General features: G+C 33.8%; 1 protein-coding gene across 1 annotated transcript; it reads right to left on the bottom strand.

The window, feature by feature from the left end:
• Positions 1-879: 879 nt before the first annotated feature.
• Positions 880-24,998, bottom strand: LOC116342689 (tyrosine-protein phosphatase non-receptor type 9). The gene is made up of 6 exons (XM_031770406.1): positions 23,556-24,998; positions 23,171-23,395; positions 22,823-23,053; positions 2,493-3,605; positions 2,213-2,420; positions 880-2,141 (listed from the first exon to the last, which is right to left on the bottom strand). The coding sequence occupies exons 1-6, from the start codon at positions 23,616-23,618 to the stop codon at positions 1,915-1,917; spliced, it is 2,067 nt and encodes a 688-aa protein (XP_031626266.1). The 5' UTR covers positions 23,619-24,998; the 3' UTR covers positions 880-1,914.

Here is a 24,998-nt window from a genome sequence, read left to right as displayed (position 1 = left end):
TTTGTCTGTTTCCAAATTTGAAACAAAAAAAAATGAGCTGATGTGGAAGAAATAATTAACATCAACAAGACAAAAAAGAACATATGATGCAAAGTACTCTGGAAATTTGAAAATAGACCTTCTATCTAAGTTGAATTGTTTGAAAAACATTTAAAATACACGCATTTTATTCTATAAATGTTAATTTATATGCTTGGATCTGCATGACATTTAACATACACGTATTGTGATGATGTATTTAAAATTGTATGTGTCTTTTTTTAAGTTATGACGACGGGTGACCACAATAAATGATGATGAATAGAAAGCAGAACATTTTTGTAAAAAAACGGAATGATTTGCCGGTCGTTCTATGATTAAGCTGCTGTTATCTCATAATATAAAAATATATAAAATTGTTCATTCAAATAGAGCTAAAAAAAATACCGTTGGAGTGGCTAAGAACGCGATTTTGTTATTTTAACGAAAAAGACATCAGTTGAATGTTTTGGAAAAGTTTGTAGAAAATATGTATATAAAAAGAACTTAAACGACGAAAACACATTTGAATGGACAGAGAATGTGAGAAACCTCATGAACCTCTTCACTACTCGAAGAAAAGCGATACATCTGCGTGTGCACACAGAAAAACACCAGTAATAAAATTGTTTTAATAATTACTGTTACCTTTCGACTGACAAATACCAATATCGCCAAACTCAGATCTGCTCCAAAAAAACATAAACATACAATTGTACTGCTGGTGTTTTTTGTATATGTGTTTTTTTATCAACTGAATTGAAATAGATACACTACCGTTTTATCCTATAAAATACAATTTATTTATATGCTGCATTTGATTTTGATTTGAATGTTTCAATCCTAACAAGTTTTTATTTGTTTTTTTTTTTTTTTTTGTGTTTCATTCTTCATATATTTTCACCATTTTTTTAAATTCTACAATTCTAGTGCCAATCCAAGATGACATTGACGTCATATTTGTATGTGTGTTTGTTATGGACTGATATAATTATGTGTCAAAATAAATATAATTATGTTATATTTTTCGTGTGTGATAACAATTGATGAGCAAGAGAGAAACAAAAATTAAAGAAAAACTTGGTCTAAATGTTTACAAATAATGTCGATTATGTTAAAAATACAAAAAATAGAATTATTTAATGATGTCATTCATTCGTTATGGCCATACAAAGAAATTTCAAGACTTAAACAGCGTCGGGAGGGAAAGATATTTAGCTCTAAATTAAAAAAGAATTAGTCAAAAAGTAGTAAAACTTTTTTCACAAGAGAAAAAAAGAAACCATGTTTTTTTTCTCATTTTTGTGTATGTTTTTTCTTTGTAAATCATTTTGTCTTTCAAACAATGTATCTGCGTTCGAAATTTAAATATTTCGATAAATGATATGAGCTTTTTCAATTAATAAATTACAATATATCTGAAGTTACAATATTTCGTTTTCTATTTTGTATGCGATGCTTTAGAGCTTTAAAATGCTTCTTTGTACAACTTACATATGAAATGAAAATCACTTCATTCCGAATCACTCTTTATAAACTTTTTGTTTTGCTATCTTGTTTCTTTCGCTTCAGTTTTTGTTGGTTTTTATTTCTCTTCTAATTAACGCAACCCGATTATACACATTACAATAGTTAAATAAATCGCATGCCTATCTCACTAGATCTTAAAAGTGTTTGTAGTATAGTAATTGTTTAATACAAATTTCAAGTGAAATGAAAATACGATTTGGATCTACGATAGTAAATTTCGATCGATAGTCTTGTATTAATGAAATATATGTTCAGAAATATCCTAAACGATTATTTGTTCGTTTAACATTGTTTGTGTGTATCGGGCGCTGATGGATGTTGTAATTGGATTGACTGCACGCGTTTTTAATGTGTTTGTGTGAATGTTTACTCGGATTCATCTTCCCGTTCCTCAAAGACAGGCAAATCGGCCGTTTTGAGCATTCCGCGTGACGCGGCATATTCGATTAAAGCTAAGTGACAGAAAATGTATTGATCCGGCATTTGTATTGAATAGGCGCGCTGAGATCGAATTTTTTCCACCGTTCCTTTTATATCGGCCGTACCAACATCTTCCAAACGAGCTATACATATGTCTAGTGTGATGAATGTACCTGAAATGTTGTAAATGCAAACGATAAACATCAATTTCGATTTTTGGCGAAAAATGAAAACATCAACTCACCAGTTCTTCCTATTCCGGCGCTGCAGTGAACGACGATCGGAGGTCCACGTGGATGGCCATTCCATTTATCGCCGAGTTCTCTAACCATTTGTGCTTGTTGCTCACGAACTCTTTGTAAAAAGTTTATCATTGCCATCGCACTGCTTGGCACACCATAATCAGGCCAACTTGTGAATTGCCAATGCGATATTTTTCGTGTTTCATCAGTCTGAAAAAACAAAGACAAAACAAAATATACAATATATACAAAAAAAAAAAAAGAAAAACTATATTCTTATACCTTTAAATTAGTAAGCTCTAGTGAGACGACGGTATAGTCTTCCTTTGAATCGACATGGTTTGTTTTAATGCGGAAATTATCGTATTGTCCAACACCATCAACATTCGTTTCCCAATATTGGCCGCATTTCACTCGGCCCCGTTCCATAACTCGTGTTGTCATCACAATAACATTTGTGTGTTGTTCCCAAACCATTCGCCAAAAATCACTAGACGTTTTCGGCAATGGTCCTTGCGTGGAAATATATGCGTTCTTTTGTTTATAACCATCGACAAAATTTGCATTTATATAATCGGATGTGGTATCGTCATTCAATTTTGATAAAACTACTCGACTATGATCATAGCATAAAACGTCTGTGTAACGATTTTTCACTAAATTGGATCGTAAACGAGCCTGTTGAAATGTACCATCCGGTGCCCGTGCACGAATTTCCGAATATTCTTTTGCCAAACCATCACGGCCAAGATCGCGCACCATCTGAACGATTTGTTCAATTGTTTTTGGATCGCCTTCCGTACATGCCAAACTATCGTCATCACTGAAACCAGACGATGCACTGCTCGGTGGATTTTCGGACCACATTTCGCTTATCGGCTCACCATTGCTACTAACATGGGCTGTGTCATCATTATTGCTCTGTGTGATTTTTGTATCGGTGCTAATGTCACTGACGCCGCTGCCATTGTTTTGATTGTTCAATTGTGGATCAACAACACTAACTAATTCAACGTCATCAACAGTACCATTGGCGTTACCATTTAAATTGTTGCTGGCTGTGCAATTGGTGTTGGTGTTGTTTTCTTTTGTTGGTGATGCACTTTGCGATGATGGCAATTGCTCACCAATATTGGCTGTGTGTTCGTCTTCACGATTCGTCATCGATTTGTGACAATGTAGCAACCATGTGGAATGATTTATTTGATGTGTACCACCAAGATGGATTGGCAATGTATCTCGTGGAACGTGCAAACTTAATTGTGGAATTGAAACGGTAAATACACGTTCACGCAATTTTTCACGCACAAATAAACGCAATATTTTGAACGGCGCCTTAAACCACAACGGTGCAGTAACAATCAATACTTTTTTCAAACGAGCTGGATAGCCACCCTGTAATTATAGAACAAGAAAAATATTTTAAAATTGATTTGTTTTCGTGATACGGTCTATAAATATTTGGAAAAAAAATGTTTACATAAAAATGGCGACCAAAATGATTTAATTTAAAATTTATTTTTAGTTTGATTTAGTGATGTGGAAACGAAAATCTCTTTGTGTAAATGGCACTTTCAATACCAACGAAAATATAAACAAGACTAAATAATCGATAAAAACGCATAGACGCACGCACTCGTTCATTCACGCCAAAATAATATCAACAAAAACAACAACAAATATCGATGCGTTTGACACAAAACAGGCCACAAAATTCAAGTGATTGCGAAATGCGAAAGGTAAAATGAGACAAATACGAACACACACAGACAAGCCTTCAACCGAACGTCAAACCATATGAATGAGAGGGAAAAAAATGAAACTAGCACTAACGGAAATAAACAGTTTGCCTTCCAACAAATACATTCGGCATGCACGCACAATTTTGAGTAGACTGTAGACTCACACTAGTACATAAGCATTGTAATACACAAGACCACGCACACAGGCGCAAAATTGCATCGAATACAAGCACAACCCCTCTATTTATGTTTCTTTTTAAATGCCTTCGACAACAGCCCCGAAACAATTTTGAGTTCTATGATTTCGATTTTATTGCCTCGCTCTCGCTCTCTATTGTTTGGCAAGCTGTGTTATTTGTTTAGCGAGAAATGTACAAATACAGGGAAATTGCTATGTTTCAGTTGAGTGTTGTTTATATTTGTTGGATCGTGCAGTGTTGTGAAGTTTGACTGCTGTTTAGAAATGCGGATGAGTCATCGAGTCAGCACGCAGCACAGCTGAAATGGACAGCACATTAAATTGCGCACATTCAATGTTGCATCGGAGTTATTATCTCCCATAAGCATTTTTCGAGATAACTTGGACAATGTCTTGCAACACAAAATGATTACGAGGGATGGAAAAGTTCTTTGGCACCAATCTTTCTCTTTTTTCTCTCTTGTATACATGTTGTTTACATGTTTGTTCAACTGAGATTCCAAAGAGTAAATGAAAACACGTATTCGGCCCTTTGAAATACGACGTGTCATTTTCTTTGGTTAATCTTATGCAGTGCTCCCATAAAAATATAGGGAAAAAACAGAGCAATGTCTAGTTATGAATTTCCATTTGAAATGCGTGCTCGTCGCATGAACGAGAATTCGGGTCGCACGAATAAAGCATACACATATTTTTCCATCAAAACAATGTAATTTCGAAACTTTTTTCCTTTTCTCTGACGTTCCAATTTTAGAAGTCTTATGCAACTTTCTCTTATATTTTTTATTAAAATCCTCTGTAGTTTGGCTTGAACAGAGTATTAATATTAATGGAATTTGTTTCGAGGCAAAATAAAACATATTCATGATTTAATATAGCTGAATAGAATATTTGAAGTAGAAATGTCATGGAATTATCTAAATATATGATTTATTATCGCAAACATATTGTATTATGTTTCTAAATAAAATGGAAAAGGTTTGATTAGAATTAAACTTGTTCTTTCTTCATTTATATTGCGTTTCAGTGCATACAAAGAATATTATCGGAAGCTCAAATTGGCGATATCTATGTCGTTCGATTCATTTCTGTGCTCATTTTATTCATGTGTGTATGCTATACTCATTATACAAAGGATGTAGTCTAAATTTATGACATTATTTCCATCGGTCGTTTGCCATGTATTCGAACAAAGAAACAAATTTGTATTGCACGCTTATTTTTTTCCCTTTTTTCTCTCTTCTCCATCGTTACCCGCATCAATTTGTTTACTTTACAACGAGCGGCATGTATTTTTGTTTTTGCTCCGAATTCTCTATACGGGACGCTGAATGTATAAAGACAATGAGATAGACCAGCGTTGCATTCATCATCATCTGTGTTGTTTATTGTGCGCGGTTCATAAGCTCGCCGTTTCAATGTAAAGTGCTTTAAACAGTATTTTTGTTCAGTTTCTTTTTGTCTTTTTTTTGTTTAGTTGGTTTTCATTTACGCTTGCCAAGCAAACATATGTGTAATTTGTACACTTGTTGTAAGTATAATATATGTTTCGTAAGCGACATACACTCAATTCCAATTGACGTTCGGCAAACACAAGTTTCGCGCATTTCAAAAAATACGTCAGACAAATTGTTTGACGAGAGCAGAAAAAAATACAGCGGTACAATTATGGAGCGTTTATTTTTGTTGTGTTTAATATCAAACCGATAAAGAAACTTTCACTCGGTTCGTGAATCAATTTGAACGTGCCACAAATTACGACTTTTCTTCGACATTGATGATTTATTAATTCTGACAAAATGAAAATGTCTGCAGCAGCAGATGCACGTCAAATAACTTCGACGTTCTGAAATCGTTTTTTTTTGTTTTTATTATCTCGGAAAATCCTTCTATGAAAATAGAGATGGATTTCGGTTTGAGCGCCACAAAGAAACGGTGAAAACACATTAAAAAGAATCAAAATAAAAACCAATTGATGGGTCAGTAAATGTTACAAAAAACAGAGCTGGACATTTGGCGAGAAATCATTTTGATAAATTTCATTATTTTTTTTTTTTTTTCTTGGCCATTGATTGCTTTACCAACATATTGCTTGGCAAAAGTTACATTTGACATTCGACATTCGGTTGTCGGTGTTTTTCTTCGATGTAGACCAAAGTACACTTAAAGCATGTTGCGTAATGAATACTCTTGCTTTCTTTGGAAAGGAAGGAGCCACGGCTCAAACATGTAGTCGAACGATGTAGTTTGAATAACACATTTCAGGTCATCACGCTATGACCCAGTTCAGTCAAAAAACACTCACTCCTATTTTTTGTGTTTTTTTTTTGCATGCGGGCGGATTATAAATCAAATCGAATTTTACTGACTTCAATGTATTGTGTTTTTTTTTTAATTATTTTTAAGAAAAAGGCAAAACAACTAACAATTGACTTTCTTTCTATCCAGTGAATCAATAAAAAAGACTTTCTCATCACAATTGGCAAAGGATAGATAAAAACCGGTTGCCATGTCACGATTGTAATCTATTTTACAATAAAAATCCATTCTTATTCATTTTGTGTTTTCCGTTCTTTTATATGCTTTTTGGAGAAGCTTCTTTAAGCTTAAAAGAAGGCTGACTTATAACAAAAAGAAACTGACTTGTTAAAAAGAAATACCATCCATTATTTATAAATTGAAAGATCAGTTGAAACAATGTATTTGAAATAGCGTTGTCCTTTGTATCGTTTCAATGAGTCTTTATTGTTATACATTGTGTGCTGAATACTCGTTGAACGACCTAGGACGAGTTCCCAGTTTTTGTAATGACTGTAGCTGATCCGGGGAAATTAATCGTTTTTATGACACAATCTATAAATTTATTGTCGAATTTAATCTGCTTAATTCACATTTTTCATTCGCAAAAATGAAAATATAAAAAAATGAACTCATATATTCGCAGAGCATGTGCTAATAGTACATGATACAACAACATCATTAATTTTACATCAAAATAAATTAAAGTTGCCTTGTCGTTGCAAAAAAAATTCCGTTACAATAAATTTTATGTTTGAAAAAGTACACAGGCCACATTTTTATTCATCTCTGCGCTGTCATCGTTGACTTTGCAACACTAGTACGATTCTACCGTCGATTACACATTATTTTAGAGATTTGCATCTATTTCTCCTTTCTTTGTTGTTGAAAATTTAATCTGTCATTTGCCAAAGCGTTGAGCTCTTTTTTTGTTTTTTGTTTTTGTGTGCACAATATGAAAACCACGGTGCCGAGTAAAAAGAGCGAAATGAGAGCAAACTTTTAATTTACAATGAACATGCGCTAATAAATTATGGTAGGAGTTTTTTTTTTGGCTTTGTTTAAGGCATTAGGGTTTGCCTTTGCATGACCTCTTTTGGTGTGTGAAAGAGACATATAGAGATAGAGATAGTTGATGAAAAATAGTGAACAAAAATATAGTGGCTTTGTACACGATTATATCTATTAACATGAATCCGTTTCCAATTTGTGTGTCAGCCACAATGTCATGTTATTTTTTGTTTGTTTCTTTTGACGAGAAATATTAGACTAATTCAGTTCGTATCTAAGCCATAATGATGTGAAGTGAAATGAATGCACGTATCAGCTTTGACAGCTTTGTGTCAGGATCTATCGAAAACCACAGGCACACTGAAAACAACGCAGCCATTATGTAATGGAACATCCAACCAATTGACTGCAATTTAATTTTTCTAATTTTCTATTTGAATGGCACATTTTTTTATATTTTCATTGAACACATATGCAATTTGATAAAAGTGCTCACATCCCATGTAGTTGTACATTGCATGTATCTGTGTTTATAGTTGAGCTCACATTTCAGCGAAATTCAATCATATCGTTGAGCAGAGCAAAAAAAGAGAAGAAGATTGGTTTGTATATGGAAATTGGCACAAATAACGGATGAAATGCAAACACTTTAAGTAAAATTTGATTCCTCATTTGAATTGCCCGAATCATGTGGTGCAATTGAATTTTCACATAAATTGACATTTACTAGAAATCTAGATTGATTTTCGTGCCGTGTTCGACGTGCAAAATGATGCCGTATAAGTGGGTTTCCATTTATTTACGATATTTGCAATCAATTCACAAGAATTTTATTTATGGTTAAAAAAAAATATGAGCAAGCGAGCGAGCGAATATGAAATTAAATAGAAACAGTTTTAGCGCAATAATTTCAATTCATTGCCATGAGTCATATTTGTTTGAAAGCAACTGCCGCTTCTGCTACTTTGAAATTGTTTATTCTGTGACGATTTGCTATTGGATCTTGTGCGCTTAATACATCTGATGTGCGATTTAACTCATATTGCAATAATGTTGCAATATTGGTGTATATTTTACAATTAAATTGTTGTTATATTGAGTTTGATTTTCGCATTTTTCCCATATTGAAACAATGTGCAACAAAAAAATAAACACTCGCTTTATGTACCGACTGAGCTCATCGGTTGAGCTGACCAACGGCATCATCTGCTAACTGAACAGTTCTACGAACTAGAAATATAATTAATAAATACGACCGACTTCGACTTATGAATATCGGTAACCGCATTTTAATTGAAAATTTAAAGTACGAACCCTTACGGTTTCAATGAATGATTGAACTACTCGAATAAAGTAATGTAAGTTTCTCGTATGAATTGAAATTTGTTTTCGAGATAAGGAATACAGATAAATCACACAGCGTTAACAAATAATGCACTAATTTGATTGGTAAATTTTGCACAATGCAATGAAAACTTATAACATCAACTCGTCAATATTAGATATTTAACATGAATAAGTTTCGAGACTTTTTTGTTGTTCGGTTTCGTTTTTTTGTTTTGAGAACTTATTAATAATTGCGCAATGAATCGAGTGTGCGCTGGGTTCTAGGAAAACAGTGATGCTAATAACATTTAATTACATTGAAATGACGTTAGTTTTTGTGGCGTTTGAATCGGAGCAAGAAAGAGAATGAATTTCAAGTTCACAGTGATTACATCAATTTCATTTCCATATTAAAAACGTAATTGAAGGAGTGCCCGTGTGCGCGCACATACACACATGTCATTCAACATATTCATTTCATATGAAAGACAAGGATAAAAAAGCAAATTCATTTTAGCTTCAAACATTAGATGCTATAAAAGTGAGCTTTTTTTCTTTCTTTCGTTTCGACTAAGAAATGATATAATAAAATCGCGTTACGCTGTGTAATGTTTGTATTATATTTGACCTTGAAAGTACACACAACAATGGCTGTAAGAATAATAATAACAAAAGAACACACGGTGCGATCGCAATTTTCTCTCTCTCTCCCCCCTTTTCTCTTTATTATATCTCATTTTATTCACGTCTTGATCAGAATGTAATAAACAAATTGTTCACGATTGCACGACGTTCTGCAATATAGATTTCATATTCGATGTTAGCATTGGAATCGTAGGTGTAATCAACGTGCGCATAAAATGGGGGCATGACCAAGCAAATTACCTATCTCAACAAAAATGTATTCAATAAAAATGAATTTTACCCATCGGGATTTGATCAAATTACCACGATATAGACGCCATCAAATATTCAAATAAAGAAAGCGTGCTTAACAACAAACTACACAACCAACCAGACAAACAGTCACACAACACAAAACCGATTATTTCATTTTGAAATGCGATTGGTAAACATCGTTGCAATGATAATAATTGAGAATTATTTTGTTATCGATTTTCAATGAATCATTTGTACGAGGGCTGACATTGTATGTCGCATAATGTGATGGCATTTTGATATTATTTGATATTGGCTTTGTGGCTTAAATAATAAAGATAATCATTAAGTTTTGACCGTTGAAACGCGTTATGATTGCTCTGCTACTTGCTGTATTGGGAGCGTGCATGTATCGGTTGATAAGTGTGACATGGTGGCAAATTGTAAGCAATTTCCAGTCGATTTATGTTTATTGCTACTATACACAAACCCCATTAAGTTTTCATCCATTCCATAATTTTACATTAGACCGAAAATTGCTTTTCGATTACCACGGGAATGTGCATTCTTAATTGGCTTGGACAATTTGTGGGTACGTCCGAAGGTTGAAACAATTTGGTGGCAATTCTCCACGATGATTTATGTAAGACACTCGAACCAAACGTACTTGAGACTATGGCCGGGGCATGGATGAACCCAATTAAAGGAACCAATTCGAAAGTCTTGTCGACCTCTGCTTTTCGACAACACGAATTTCAAATGATAACGGTGAAAAAAAACATAACCACCCCCGAAACATACGAAATAAATATTTGGCGCGCAATTTTTCCATTAAAATATGAATGTATCACGGAATTTCCACCCACGCGCCATTTATGTAACATTTGTGCGTTGGCTTCAATTTCTCTTTCTCTTCATCTATCTCATTTCATGAATGAAACAAAAATAAAGGGAGCACATCGCTTTTTCATTTGAAAAAGAAAATTGCGTAGGCGATTTTGTGTGCTGTTATTACGGATGAAAATGAGGGCGCTCTTGTGTTTTTTTTCTATTTTCATAGCATCATTATATTTGCTTGAAGATGCTCTACAGCTTGCTGCAATCGCATTAAATCAGTAGCAGTAAAAAAAATCCGAAAATCGTATCTACACAACCCGTGATACATACATACACGAAACGTGTAAGTTCATTGAGGTCATAACCTATTTTGCGGCTGAAAAGCGCACATCACGGATGAAAATGAGAACATACAGAATTGCCGCATTTTCCATTTTCTAAAAACAGGACGATTCAGGGGGAAAAAGTAATTTTTTTCAGTCTCTGTCAGAATCTTTTTATTGAGCCAAAGTAGTACAAAAGAGGAAATTGAATTTTTCCGACATTTCCAGCCGAACCGAAATTCAATTTATTCACAAATAAGAAATTAGAATTTAATTTTCCGTAAATAAAATAACCAGATGACGAACTTACACGATTTCCATGTGAAATATTGTTGAACTCGACTAGTTGTACGGTTCGCTCTCAATGGAAATATTTTTGCATGAAATTGCACTTTTTGTAAGAGGTAAAGAACACTTGAATGTTTGTTGTTGTTTTTTTTTAAGTTTATGTATATAAATCTTTGTGATTGAAAGTTAAATCGTTTTTCTGCTCTTATTTAAATAACGTACACAAATCTACACTGAATTCACGGGGAAAATTCTCTTACATTTAGTATAATAAAGACGTATTCAAAATTGAAAGAAACTTCGTTTTCAAGACACTTAGTAAATGAATTGATTGTGTTTAACGGCGAAACAACGTATTGTCACAGCAAGTAATTTTTTGGTTTAAAAGCACATTTAATATCAGAAATGTTGACTTGTTAGCGTTAGCTAGTAAAAATGTTGAGTTAAAATTGAGTTACATAAAATTGATCTACAAATTACGACCGAATTGACTGAGAGTTGAACACACACTGCGGATTCGACACAATTTGTTTCTCTTTCTTTTTTTTTCATCTAAATTCTTCTTTCTAATTGTTGAATCACTTTTCTCCTAATTCCAATGAATTTGATTCCGCATTTTTTGGGGTCTTGTTTCTTTTGCCCGAAAGACACTCTTTCTTGAGAAAACGGAAATTTTTCAGAATTTGATGATTTCTTTATAAACAGAAGGGAACATTGAAATGAATTTCTGTCGAATGTATTTTTTTGTGTCAGGAAATACCAAAATATAGATGCGAAGTTCGATTCCGATGTGTTTATTCTTGATTCACTAAAATGTGAATTTGAGTTTGTGTGTACGTTGTGTATGTTTCACCGATTCTGTTGAAAAGTTTCGTCACTTTTTATGATTGGGCTACGAAAGCAAAAGTAAAAGAACGTCGTTTAAATACTCTCTAATCTGTTGATAAAAATGAACTTTTGTGCGTGCGATTATTTACTTTTCTATAGTTTTTTATTATACTTCACAAGTTCTCGATTTGGCTTATTTTGTGAATCATATGATTTTTCAAGCCGATGGAAAACGATTCTATTGCTGTGCAATACGTATGCAATGAATGAGTGTCAATTTTTTTGGCGGCTTGTCTGTGAATCTCTTTTTTTTACATAAAATGTTCGTGCTTTTCGAGGGAGGAAGAAAATCGATTTTCACAACTCTTTTCATTCACAAATTTAACACATTTTCGACACAAAAGCACTTTTCTTAGCTTCCATTCTTACATTTTTAGATTGACTAGTTGTAGTTGTAGTATTAGAAGTAACATTCAAATTAAATGGAAAAATGAATGTTTATAAGAATGAAAAATGTGGCCGCTTGTATTAATGCAGTTTTCTAGTTTGACGATTCACCTAAAACTGAAAAGCGATGGAAATTCGCCAAAGGAAACTAAACCACCGAACCTTTGAAAGCACACACATACATGCACAACACCAACACTGTCACATTGTGTGTTGGTTGCGTAGGTTTCGAAATTCTACCGTGTGTCGGTGTTGCTTCGGTATTTGAATTGTATATAAACAACATTCGCATGTTCAACAGACGGAAAGTGTGCTCATCAGAGGGAGATGGAAACACCGAGTGAGCAAGAAAGATACAAAGATATTCGGTGGCGTTGACGTTCGTGCATGTGATAAAAAAATTTCCTTGCGATGGTTGTATTTTATCGTTGTGTGTGTGTCTGTGTGTGTATGAGAGAGAGAGAACATGTTTGTGTGTTGTGCATACACAAAGAACACGTTGAAATGGTATACGTATAATATTGCGTCGCATCTCTGTCGTTATTGTATAACGAAAATGTGCGAGTCGACGCTGTAGTGGCACCACAAGTAGCAGTATACTAGCTTTCATTTTCAAATGACGTTTGCACCGAAAACATGCCAAACCATTTTGGTAATGCTCACCAATTTCCGTTGAACATTTTTAATTTTGTATTCTTCCTTTATTTTTCCCGCGTGCGCCACACAAATTTACATTCGTCAGCAAAGTGAAGACAAAACCACAACGAAATGCTTTTGCATTTTAATTGAGCGATGACACAATTTTGCTTTCGCTTGAAATGCAAAAAAAATATATTTTTTTCATTGAGAATTGGTAAGTGTTGAGTAAGACTAGCAGAGAGAGAGAAAGAGCGAGCGAGAGAACATGCCAACAATTGATGCGCGTTGAGCGCGTGCATCAGGTAGTCGTCAGCCACAATGAATTTCAATTAAGCAAACCGAATGAATGCTACCATTTAAAAAGAAAAACTGTTTGTTATGCCGCCGCCGCTGAATTACAATTCTTTTCACATTCCGATGTGTGTGTGCGTGTGCGCTGTTGGCTCGGTACAATAGCAAAAGCAAAAATACGTTTCTTTATCGAAATCGGAATTGAAAATTAAATCAGCATTTCAGAAGAGCCCGTAAAACGATTACTTTTAATGGCCAATGCAATCAAAATGATTATTGTCTGCAATGAAATGCTATTTTTTCGGTCGATGACAAACAATTTCCATGCCAACATACTTATTTCCAGTAATCGTTTGATTAATTTATGTTGTCACCAAGCGAAATGATGAATTATTTGGAGCGAGGTATCACAGATCAAAACAAAGAGAACACGATGAACAAAAAATGAACTATTTTTATTACATTCCATTTTTATTTGTATTATTAGAGTATGCAATTTAAGAGTAGCCAATTTAACATTGATAATTCCAATCACCGATTCACATGAACCAATTTACGTAATTGATATAACGTTGGACTGATTTTCAGCGTGGGTGTCTTTCAACGGAAGCATCGTTGCAGTGGGATAAGATCCACAACTCTTACCATTCAATAGAATCCTTTTACTGGTAGTTCAATATTATAGCGATCGACATCGATACGAAGAAGCGAATTAGTATTGATTTTTAATTCATAAATAAAACCAAGATTCTTATTCTCGAGTAAATTCCTTTAACATTGCATGGTTACCAAGTGAATTGTAACATTCTAAATATGCTGAATTGATTGCCGGATTTGAGCAAACCATGCGCATTTAATGCAGCACACAAAATAAAAGTGCCATCAATTATTCATTTAAGCGAAATGATGACAATGACTTTTTATGTGTGTTGAGCATACCGACAAATGTGCTGAAAATGCTTCAACAATTCATTAAACTTTCCAAATTCAATTAAAACTTTACCGTATGCATATCAACTGTTGCAGTATGGCCAAAAGAGATATTTATTTTGTAAAGTTAAAGCATGCAACGTTCGAGGCATATTTCATTATAAATTTTTGATCTGATTCTAAGAAATTTTCGCCCAACGCAATGTTCATCGATATTTTCAAGTTCTTGGATTTCCGTCAAATCCGCTTGTCGCCAAATTTCCATTATAATTCTAGCTATTGATAATAATTCCCATTTTGTGCTCATGTCTAAATGTCTTCTATCTCGTAATTCAGAGAATTTATTCTATTGACGATGTTATTTGGCTATAATTAGTAAAAGTTTCGATCATCAAATCTACTTATTCACTTGACTCGACTTTCGAAATTATTTTCCGTTGAAAATGAATTTCTCGTAAAATCTTTTCAACGTTTTTTTTACACATGGATACAGTAAGTGCAACGACAAAATACACACTCCGATTTGTCAAGAATAATTCCTTGAATTCGTCATTGCTTCAATTACATACTAAATCTTCGACAAAACATTTCCAAGAAAAATCATTTCGATCCATTTTTTTCGAAAGCCCCTTTAGCGTGAATCTTGTTTATGACATTTCACGTTTTTTTTCTATGTTCAACCTAAATTCTTTTACTAAATTCCTGCGAAATATTCTATCTTTGTTGAATTTGACGAACAACATTCTTCGTAGAATTTCCAAAGTTTTACATAAAAAGCGAATAAAAAAATAACAAGTCGATTCTGGAAATACTTTTTGATAAAGGAAATCTGAAATTAATAATCAAAGTGACCTCAGTTTTTCCGACATTTAAATTGTTCAAAATGCAAATACGGTTTTGAAGGTCTACATTGAACTTGAAATGCAAAAAAAATCTTTTAGCGCACCCAACAATTAGTATTGTATAATTCCAGATGTGATTTCGTTCAGTCTGTTGACTTTGATTGCTTGGCATCGATCACAGCGACTCATTTAATCAACTGAAAATGCCAAAAGAACAATGTAGATTTTAAGTTAAAAATTCAAAAAGATCGAAAGGTGCCACCAGCCGAGTGATTGATATGCATACAATGCAAACTTAAATGACTTTTGAAAAAAGTCGAATAAAAAAAACCTATAGAGAAACGATTGATAAATTATTTTTGTAATCGTCCATAGTTAAGAGAAAAAACAGTTTGACATTCGAAATTTAAGCATTTTTCAACAGTAACTTAAACCGAATTGCATTCAAATTTTGTAAGCGTATTAATAAATCAATGAGATTTACGAGCAAAGATGACAACAAACGGTTACTAAATAGATTCTTTTTGTCTGCCTCCAATTGTTTGATGACGCACGCACACACAATGCCATTCCCTTTCGTAATATTGGGCACAATATCGAAAGATACGGAATGTATTTCGTATATGTGTGTTTTGATAATTCAATGGTAATTGTGTCGGTTTTGTTCAAATGTCTATTTATCGATTCAATCGATAAAAAGGTTAGTCGATTTATGGTACATTACATTGTGTACACTTTTTTTATTTCGCCACAAAAAGTAGAGCCGCGGATGGCATAAAAACGGAAAGCCCTTGGAATGTGATGTCACGTGTGCCAAAGTCATCACATAAAATAATCTCATTCGCTTTTTTTAAGCCAAAGTTTATGAATGTGTTTATAATCCTGTTAGAAGAATAATGACAGCCGTTTGAAAAATTGCTTCGCTTGAATATGGCATGTGAGACTTTCCACAGATGTTGTCGTCCATTTATTATTATAATTTTTTTCAAGCGGTATATACGAATGGTGGTGTGTCGGAATCTTGGGGAGTTTATCTAAAAATATGCACAAAGGATATATCTCCATAAAATTCAAGCCTCATTACATCGAATACATTTTATTATTTTGTGTTGCCACATTGGCACGTGCACGGTTTTAACATCGTTCGATGTGTTTTTGAGGTCGCATTTCCTGCTTCGATTTCAATTAAATTTTAATTGTTTCGGTCGAGATTTTTTTTGTCATTGTGTAAACTTAATTTCACACAGTACGGAAAGCACAAAACCCCAACATAGATATCTAATGGCTGTCTCTTATTTTTTAACTGTTTTTTGTTGTATAAAAGCCGCATTTATTTCTGCTTTTATATGGAAGCGCTTTGTTTACGAGTATTTGCGCCATCTACGCGTAGGATGAATTGAAAACTAGTCGGCAGTTTGTTGAAAGTTCGAAATAAATTAAAAAATTAAATTCAAACTGAAAATAAAAGAAGTATTCGGTCTGGACAAGTGTCACATTTGAAATGTGTTAATTAACTTTTGTTAACTCTGTGTCCATCTATGTAAAGATGGCATTACGAAGCCTAATTTTCTCAAACAGTTCAACTTTGTAACTATCTAATCATTCGATTCAAATGAGGCGATACTTCGATTTCCAGAGTCTGAAATTCAGACACACACACGCACTAAGCTTTATCATAACTATGGTTGAATTGTGTCCAATACATCAAACTACAATAAGCTATGGCTATCAACGATCTTAAAATCAGTGACCTAATACATTCAATTTGTCTTTTATTCTCGGAACAACATGACTCTACGTCATTACATTTGGTGAACAATTTGTCGGTTTGCCGAAATCGATGTTTTATTCAAATTTTCGGGCGTAATACCTTCACCGTCGAATGGCGCGTGTACAAATTTGGAAGCTTGTTTCAGATGCCGTGTGTATGTGATTTACCATAAAGCGATTCGGATGTGTTGAAACAGAGAGAAGAGAAAAAGCAATGACAATGGCATGTTTAAAAACTTGAATCCGATGGCAATCCGAGGACTCTCACACATTGGCTGATGATATGACAATGACTCATTTTGAAAGCCAAAAAAGGGATGTGTGATTTCTTGAAATGAAACACGTGTCGACGGTGCTTTTTCCATTGAATTTCAGTATTTTCAGCGAAAATTCAAATTGAAACGATATTTATTTCATTTCGGTGTAAAACCAAAAACTGAATGAATTTTAAATTGTGATGATTTATATTGTGAATTCAAATGTAAATGAACCTTTTATTTCTTCGGGCGATTTCAACGCGTTTGCATAAGTCGACGTATAATAACAAGTCAGGAAAAATGTGAGTCTCGCTTTTGAAACGTCATGCATCATGACAGTTCAAATTAATTAATTTAACTCGTTTATTCGGTGTAAATAAAAAAGGTGTATGATGCAAATTGAATTTCTCATCATTATTTTTAGCGGGTTAATTTGGAGTGTTGCCCTTTTATGGATGAATGTATAATAGCGGATGTTTTTGGGCAACAAAAAAAACAGCAATGATCACTCAGTCAGGTCAATGGTTGCATCACCGTTGCAGAAGAAACACTTAAACATTTCGCACAGTTTTTGTTTTCTTTGTCATCGTTTAAAAATCCATTGATTATAATTCATCGTCGAAACACTTGTGCATTCGAACGAGAATTTAATTATATATAATAAAAGCATACGTTTTTCACGTCGTTTTTTTATTTCTTGTACTTTTCGTGGTTTTGCTTGAAGAGTTTGACTTCGATCGTGCGCTTCGAAAATTGTATGTGTCGTATTAATATGTGTTTGTGCGTGTTCGTCACCGAAACAGACGATGCATTAAATGGAAAATGGGTCATAAAAAACACAAGCAGAACTAAAAAAAACATATAATAATGCTTACGCGATTCACAAATGATAAACATAAGGCGTGCTGTGCATTTGTCTGAATGATATTTGTACAAGTTGTGTCCACAATATGGTATATGTGTGCGCACGCGTGTGTGTGTGTGTGTAGGCACACAGGCACTCAGCTGTGAGAGCTCAATCTACTTGTGCATCGCACAACTTGATAGCCACGTTTGGATTAGATTTTTGATTTTCAACGCTCACGCGTCTTCGCCCTTAACTCAAGTTTAATTGCGCGAATTGTACACTCTCAAAACTCTTCTACTGTTCGCCTGCTCTTTGTTGGTTGCTAATTCGTTTTTTCTTTATAATTTTCAACAGATCGTTTGTTCCGATTGCTTATTTCTTCTTGTTGTTTTTTTTTCACAGTACATAAACCAAATGCTATTTCAATGATGAATTTTCGAATTTTATTTCTCTAAATTTTTAAATTACGAAAAATTATTCCTTTATCTTGATGCGAATCATCACATTTTCATTTGAACACACGAAAATGTAATGTTTACTCTGCACAATGAAACACGCAAACAAAACTTTGTAGCTCGGTCTTCGTTTTCTACTCAATGACGACCGAAACAAAATTAAATTATTTCCATTTACGTGTAGTATGGTAAATAAAGTCTTGACTAGGTCAATTCACATCTTCTCAAGCAAAAAAAAAACAAAACATCACTTCACATAATTCATAAAAAAATCGTTAGTATTCAGTTCAGGGCACACTAAAACGGAAAAGACGATTACGTTAATGTAATGCACACACACACACACACACACACAAACACTGACCGACTCTCGCAAAACTCAATGCAATAAAGCACCAAGCAATTTACATGAACATAAAATGTACTGCTTTTCACTGCTGATCACAAAATCATTCACTCTTTTTTTTGCACATACCCAAAAATGTAGTTGAAGTGAGATAGAGAGAAAGCGATGTGCTTTAAAATGTTTCTTTTATTGCAGTCTATAAATAATTTTTGTGTTCCACGGAAAATCACCTTTTTTGAAATCGAAAACATTCGCTGAATAACCCACAATTGATCTCACTGTTGAATGGATTTCTGCTCCTCTCTTTATTTTTCTCAATATGGAACACGCTCGCTCGCTCGCGAGAAAAAAACTAACAACGTGTATTGAAATGAGTAAACGCTTGTGCAACGTGTATATTTTACATTCCGTGTGTCTCGTAAAAAAGACAAATGCAAACTGAGCCCTCTTCGGAAATCGACACAATTATAATCGACTCGATTCGGATATATAAAAAAATTCCGTTTTTTTTCGAAACAAACAATTTCGTTTTTAATGCGTATTTCGTGGCGACTACGACTCGTGCGCGGAATAAACCAAATGAATGATCACTCACTATACACCGACGAAATATATATCTATATATATTATTTTTCGTTTTCTTTCAATTTGTATTTGTTTACTACACGCGTAACAATGTCTATGTGTGACCGTCACTTCGGTTTGCTACGTTAAAATATACATAACAACAACGACAACCGTCGAAAATGTGTAAACAAAACGCTTAACTGTGGGAATGTTCATCAATCGTCTTTAGTTTTATTTTTGTATTTGAATGAACGAGAGAAAAAAAAACAACAACGACAACATGAACACGGATCGGCACACAAATTGAATTCGGCCCCGCACAAATACATTGGCATTGGAGCAAAAAAAAAAACATATTGACTCTATTTAATGACTATAGGCCCATTGTATTTGGCAAACGAACAGTGAGCCCAAGTGGAAAAATATTTTGAATGGTTTGACGTGTTGTGTTCGATTGCTTTGACTAATAAGTAAAACGATTGATTGAAAAAAATATCGCGAAATCGGAATTTGATTGCAAACTTCATTCAAAATGGCACGATTCAATTCCATTCATTGATTTCAAAGATACAATCACATTTTTTTATAATTGGAAGTATCAAGTTGATTGTTTAACATACGGGCGGTCGCAATAATTGATCTCAAAATTGAGATTTACTGCTTTGAATGTTCTTATAATAATAATATCGAAACGTGAATCTCATGCCACGGCAAATTGACATATACCAAGCATATTTTAATTAAATGTGTCTGTTAGATTCCAAAGAAGAAGAAAAAAATTATAAATTATGGCGCTTTGTGAATTTATGTTGGTATGTGTTGTTTGGCGCTTGTGTGGAATTTTATGTAAAACAAAAACCAAATTGATTGTTTGTGTGTGATGACACAATAAGAGGGGAATTTTCGAATGGAATATTTGATCGCACTTGTCAAAATTATACGATAAACACTCGCGAACCAGAATTCACAGAATTGAACAAAAACAATCGATTTCCGGCAAATTGATCGAAATGTATCACGTTTCTGTCCAAGTCATTATGAAAACTGGCGAGAGTAAATAACGTCATTGATTGAGTCCGATTAGATAAAAGAAAACGTGTTCATGAGCATGAATTGCACGGGAGTTAAATGTGTCTTGTGTCTAAATAAAGTTGCTATAAATCAAACACAATCGCCGTAATGAGATATGTTTAGCGTCTTTTTTCGTGTCATTCTGTCTAAAGAACATCTTCAATGACTCATCTTCAATGACTGCACATCTTGAAGGCTTTTTATTTTCAGATTTGTTTGCCACACAGTCTGAATGCTTTGGAGCGGTGCACATTTACACTTTAATCACGTCGTTACGACATATTCGTGGCAGTTAAAAAAAATGTGTAATCATTTTTTTGTTTGTTGAGATTTCTTTTTTCATCCGTCGTCAACGTAGTCGTCGGTATGGTACGTGCTTCTGTTTCGAAAGTGAAATGTGGGTTTGATCGATGCGCAATGACACTTAACCGAGTGCAACTGTGCATACCGAACACCCAAGACACCAAAAGTCAAAACCAAGAATTAAGATTGAAGAAACAAATGTACACGACACGATGTCGACTGCATTCCACGGAAATATGAAATTCCATGCCGGATGAACGGAAGTTGGAACTGAACAACAAACAAACATTATAATTAATGCGACGCGATCTATGCAAATTAACGATGATTACCGATCATATTATTCTAATTTATTTCATTTAATGCACACGAGTCATAAAAACATAATATATTTCATTTGTTTGCTTATCCTACGGCGCATGAGTATCGCAACTTGGTGTGGTCACTTCTTGGCATTCACGATTAATCATCACATACATAAAATGGTTATACCATACACGGTATTTGCTTTATGAATTGAATTTCTTCGGAATCAAAGACGTCAACGTTTCTAAACAAAATAAACCAAAAAACATGCCAGAATTATCAACATGGAACGGAAAATCACATGATTTGTATTTATAACGAGGAAGAGACGTATGCCACACGAAAAAGTGAAGTAATTAAAAACTCATCCTTCTTTGAAAGCAATCGGAAATGATACAAGTAACCAAGCTGTTCCCGATATGGACGATCTGCGACGTATTAATTAGTAAAAAAATGTTTGTTTTTGTTTTTAATCGCAAATTTCTTGGAAATGTTTTACAACAATAACAAAAAAACAACGTCAACAACTCTCAAAGACGCCCGATTTAATTTTATTATTTATATTCTAACATTTATATGCGTCACAATAAATGTTCGCTCTACATTTCAAAACAGATGCTAAATTATTTGGTTTTTGTTTTTTCGGATTAAATAAATAGAACGCAAATCCATGCCAAAATACAAGAAATAAAAAAAACAAAGTGGCCTATCGAAAGGAATTCTTTTTTCGATTAAATGAAAACCGCTATCGAAAAGCAAAACCAACGGTGTTTTATTTGAATTGGCGGTAAAAAAAATTTCCTCATGAAAATCTCTGTCAAAAAGAAGAAGGAAAAAAAGAGATTGAAAGAAGGAAAAAAACGATGTACTACTGAATAAGCAAAATTGTTGGTCGTTGACTTTATAAGCGAATAAAATCAGTTTCATGATCCAACTGACAGATCGATCATAAAAGTGGTATTCAATAAAACTGAATAGATACCATTCCAATACATTGTTGTGTAATCGACGCGAATACAAAACGAAGCAGAAAAAAAAACCAACAAACGCCACACAATCGCATTCATAACATTACAAATGAAAACAAATAAAAACGAACGATCGAAAAAAACAAATCGCAACAAAATAATGTGTTCAGTGCCATGTGAAGTAAACAGAAAAAGCTAACGTTTAGAAATACTCAGACATAGAGAGAGAGAGACGCGAGGAGAGCGGCTGACGCTTTAACGGTGAATGTGTTATGCACACAATTAAAATCTGTATCGCGCATCATTCGTTTGCCGGTCAACGAGCGTTTTTAGATCGTTTCGATACGCTCTTTGCGACGTATATATTTTCTTGGATATTAGCGCAATTTTTGCATGCGGTACACATTGGTTTTTTTTGTTCGTTCATACTTTTCAAGCGATTAAAGAAGTTGAAGAAAAAAAAAGCAGAAAATACAGTTTAGACATTGAAAAATACACAATCGGTTAATCGCATGATGAAAGAGAAAAAAAAACGCGATTTATAAACGATTTGCTTTGGAAACGGTTTCTTAAGAGTTCATCCACATATCTATGTTCGCCTGATTCGAAATGGATCCTCTAGGTATATACGGAAAGTAGTTTCAGTGAAAAAAGTTTTTTCTAATCATTTCGGGTGGAGTTTTTGTTTTCGTATCTCTTTCTCAGTGTTTCAAATGAACTTCTAACGAATATTTTACGAGTAACTAATGTGCAGGAAGTACGATGTAAAACAAATGACTTCCAGATGTTTCACTAACAAAAAAAACTTAAAAACAAAATGCAAGAAAAATCGTGTGACTTACTTTGAGTAAATTTAAAATTCGCTGTGACAGTTCATAGTCGAAATTGGAGTATTTTGAGGCGCTCATATCGTAGATGAATACTAAGCCTGCCTTTTGTGTATCGATATTCTGTAAAGCGGCGTCCAACTGATAAATAACACCTTGTAATGTTGTACGATGTGTTACTTCTTTTGGATTGTGTAAGTTGGCGGTGAACAAAGCAATAGCTGCACCACTCGAATCACGTCCCGCCTGTTAAGATTAAGATTGAGAGAGAGAGAGAGAAAAAAAAAACGAATAAATAATTTAGCTTAACGACCGCTACAAGCGTTTTTAATGAGTTTAATTGTAAAAAAGAGAAAAACTTACGAGTATTGTGAATTTGCCTGTTTCTAATTCCGTGCGCAATGGATCTGACATTGGTTCGATATTATCAAGATCTTCCACTTTTCGAGTTAATAAATGTTCCTCGAATAGTGCCACTGCGCGTGGTACATCCAATTTGCGAGCTAATACGAATTTCAGCGCAGTCGACGTTGAAATCGTTCTTCCCTCAATTTTCTTACTTACAATCTCTATAAATTCTTTAACAGCCTGCAAAATGGAGAAAAACTGAATATAAATATTTCGGATTTTTTTTTAATTAGGTAAAGATAAAAGCGGAAATCATAAATGTGGTATTTTAGTTTATATTTTATGCGCTTAACAATGAAGTCGTTATCAGTTGTGAAAAAAATAGAACAAAATCGAATACCTCGAATGCCCACAAGAATAGAATGCCAATAACACCGAATTTACGATTATTTTTATCAGACATTTTGTACTGAATTTACTTTTTCACGAACAAGAAAGTATTAACACAAATCAATTTTCAGTTCTTTTCAAAACTTGAGAAAAACCTCTATAACATCATTTTCACTTCGTCGATTTATGTGATAAAAATTTTGATGCGTTTTTTTCAATTCCGAAATAAAATCAATTGCCTTTTTTTTCAGATCAAGAATTTCCGGTTTTTTTTACAAGATGATAGGGAGTTAATTTCGCACAGAGCAGCAACATCCGAGAGTCAAATTGACATTAAAAGAAAAATCGTTATATGCACCGGATGCACATATGCAACGTATCGATGAGGAGAAAACAACTTGTCTTTTTTTGTCGTCGTTGTCGTTGTGGATTCGGATATAAAACTAGAAAACTTTCTTCGTGCTTGGAAACTTTTTTCACAGTTTGTCTTCGACATGAAATTTAATGAGCACAGTTTATAGAGTTTTAACGCTGCAAACTACTTTACGTTTATATTTTTTTTAATATTCATTTTTTTCTTCGTTCTTATGCCCAGGTTGAGTTGTTCACTTAATGTGAAACGATGTTGAAATTTTAATGATTGAAGCACACAAACACACACAAACATTTAGTCGCACATACCCTCTGTTGATTTCTGTTCAATAAATTTGTTGTTAATTTTGAAGTCACTAGAGTGAATAGAGAGCAAACTGTTCAGGTCGATGATTCAAAGGTCTTTGCTACTTCAATTGTTGAAATGTTCAATGTTTGTTCAATTGATAAAAACCAAACTTAATTCACTAACAGTTGAATAAAAATGTTCGTTCATGCATAAAACGAAATAATCGAATGGACTCTCACTTGATTCCGTCGAAAGTATTGTTGAAAAATTTCGTTTCTTTCGCTGTGTTTCACATTTAATTCAATCAAATGAAGAAAAAAAAAACATTCAACCAAAATCATTAAAGAATCAGATCATTGAAACTATTCTCTGTGTTCACCTTTCGCACGGTCCATTTGACGATATTGTAATTGTTTGTTATTATTCGTTGATTGTTAACAAGAGAAAAAAAAACTCTTCACGAAATTGTCGAATAAATAAAAACCACATCCGAAAACAATTGTTCCAAATTCGCCAATTGACTGCAAATGTGCGAAATGGCAAGAAAAAGTGTTTCAACCGTTAAAACTAGCACACAAAAGAACACACAAAAATCATTCAACAAATTGCATTATTTGCCCTCCCGATGAAAAATAACAAACAACACTGAACAACTTGAATATGGTAGCCACCGCGACATAAAATGGTTAATAATCTCTCTTTCTTTCTCGCTGTATTTAATTCGGTTTATTTCGATGTGAGTCTGATGTGAATTCGCTGTTCATGAGGAGATTCGAATCGCAACTGGAAGCA

The sequence above is a fragment of the Contarinia nasturtii genome, unplaced genomic scaffold, assembly GCF_009176525.2.
Source record: "Contarinia nasturtii isolate CC-2019 unplaced genomic scaffold, AAFC_CNas_1.1 Cnas_scaffold_864, whole genome shotgun sequence".
Lineage (NCBI taxonomy): Eukaryota > Metazoa > Arthropoda > Insecta > Diptera > Cecidomyiidae > Contarinia > Contarinia nasturtii.
The sequence above is the reverse complement of the archived record's forward strand: the minus strand, read 5'-3'. Positions and strand labels throughout refer to the sequence as shown.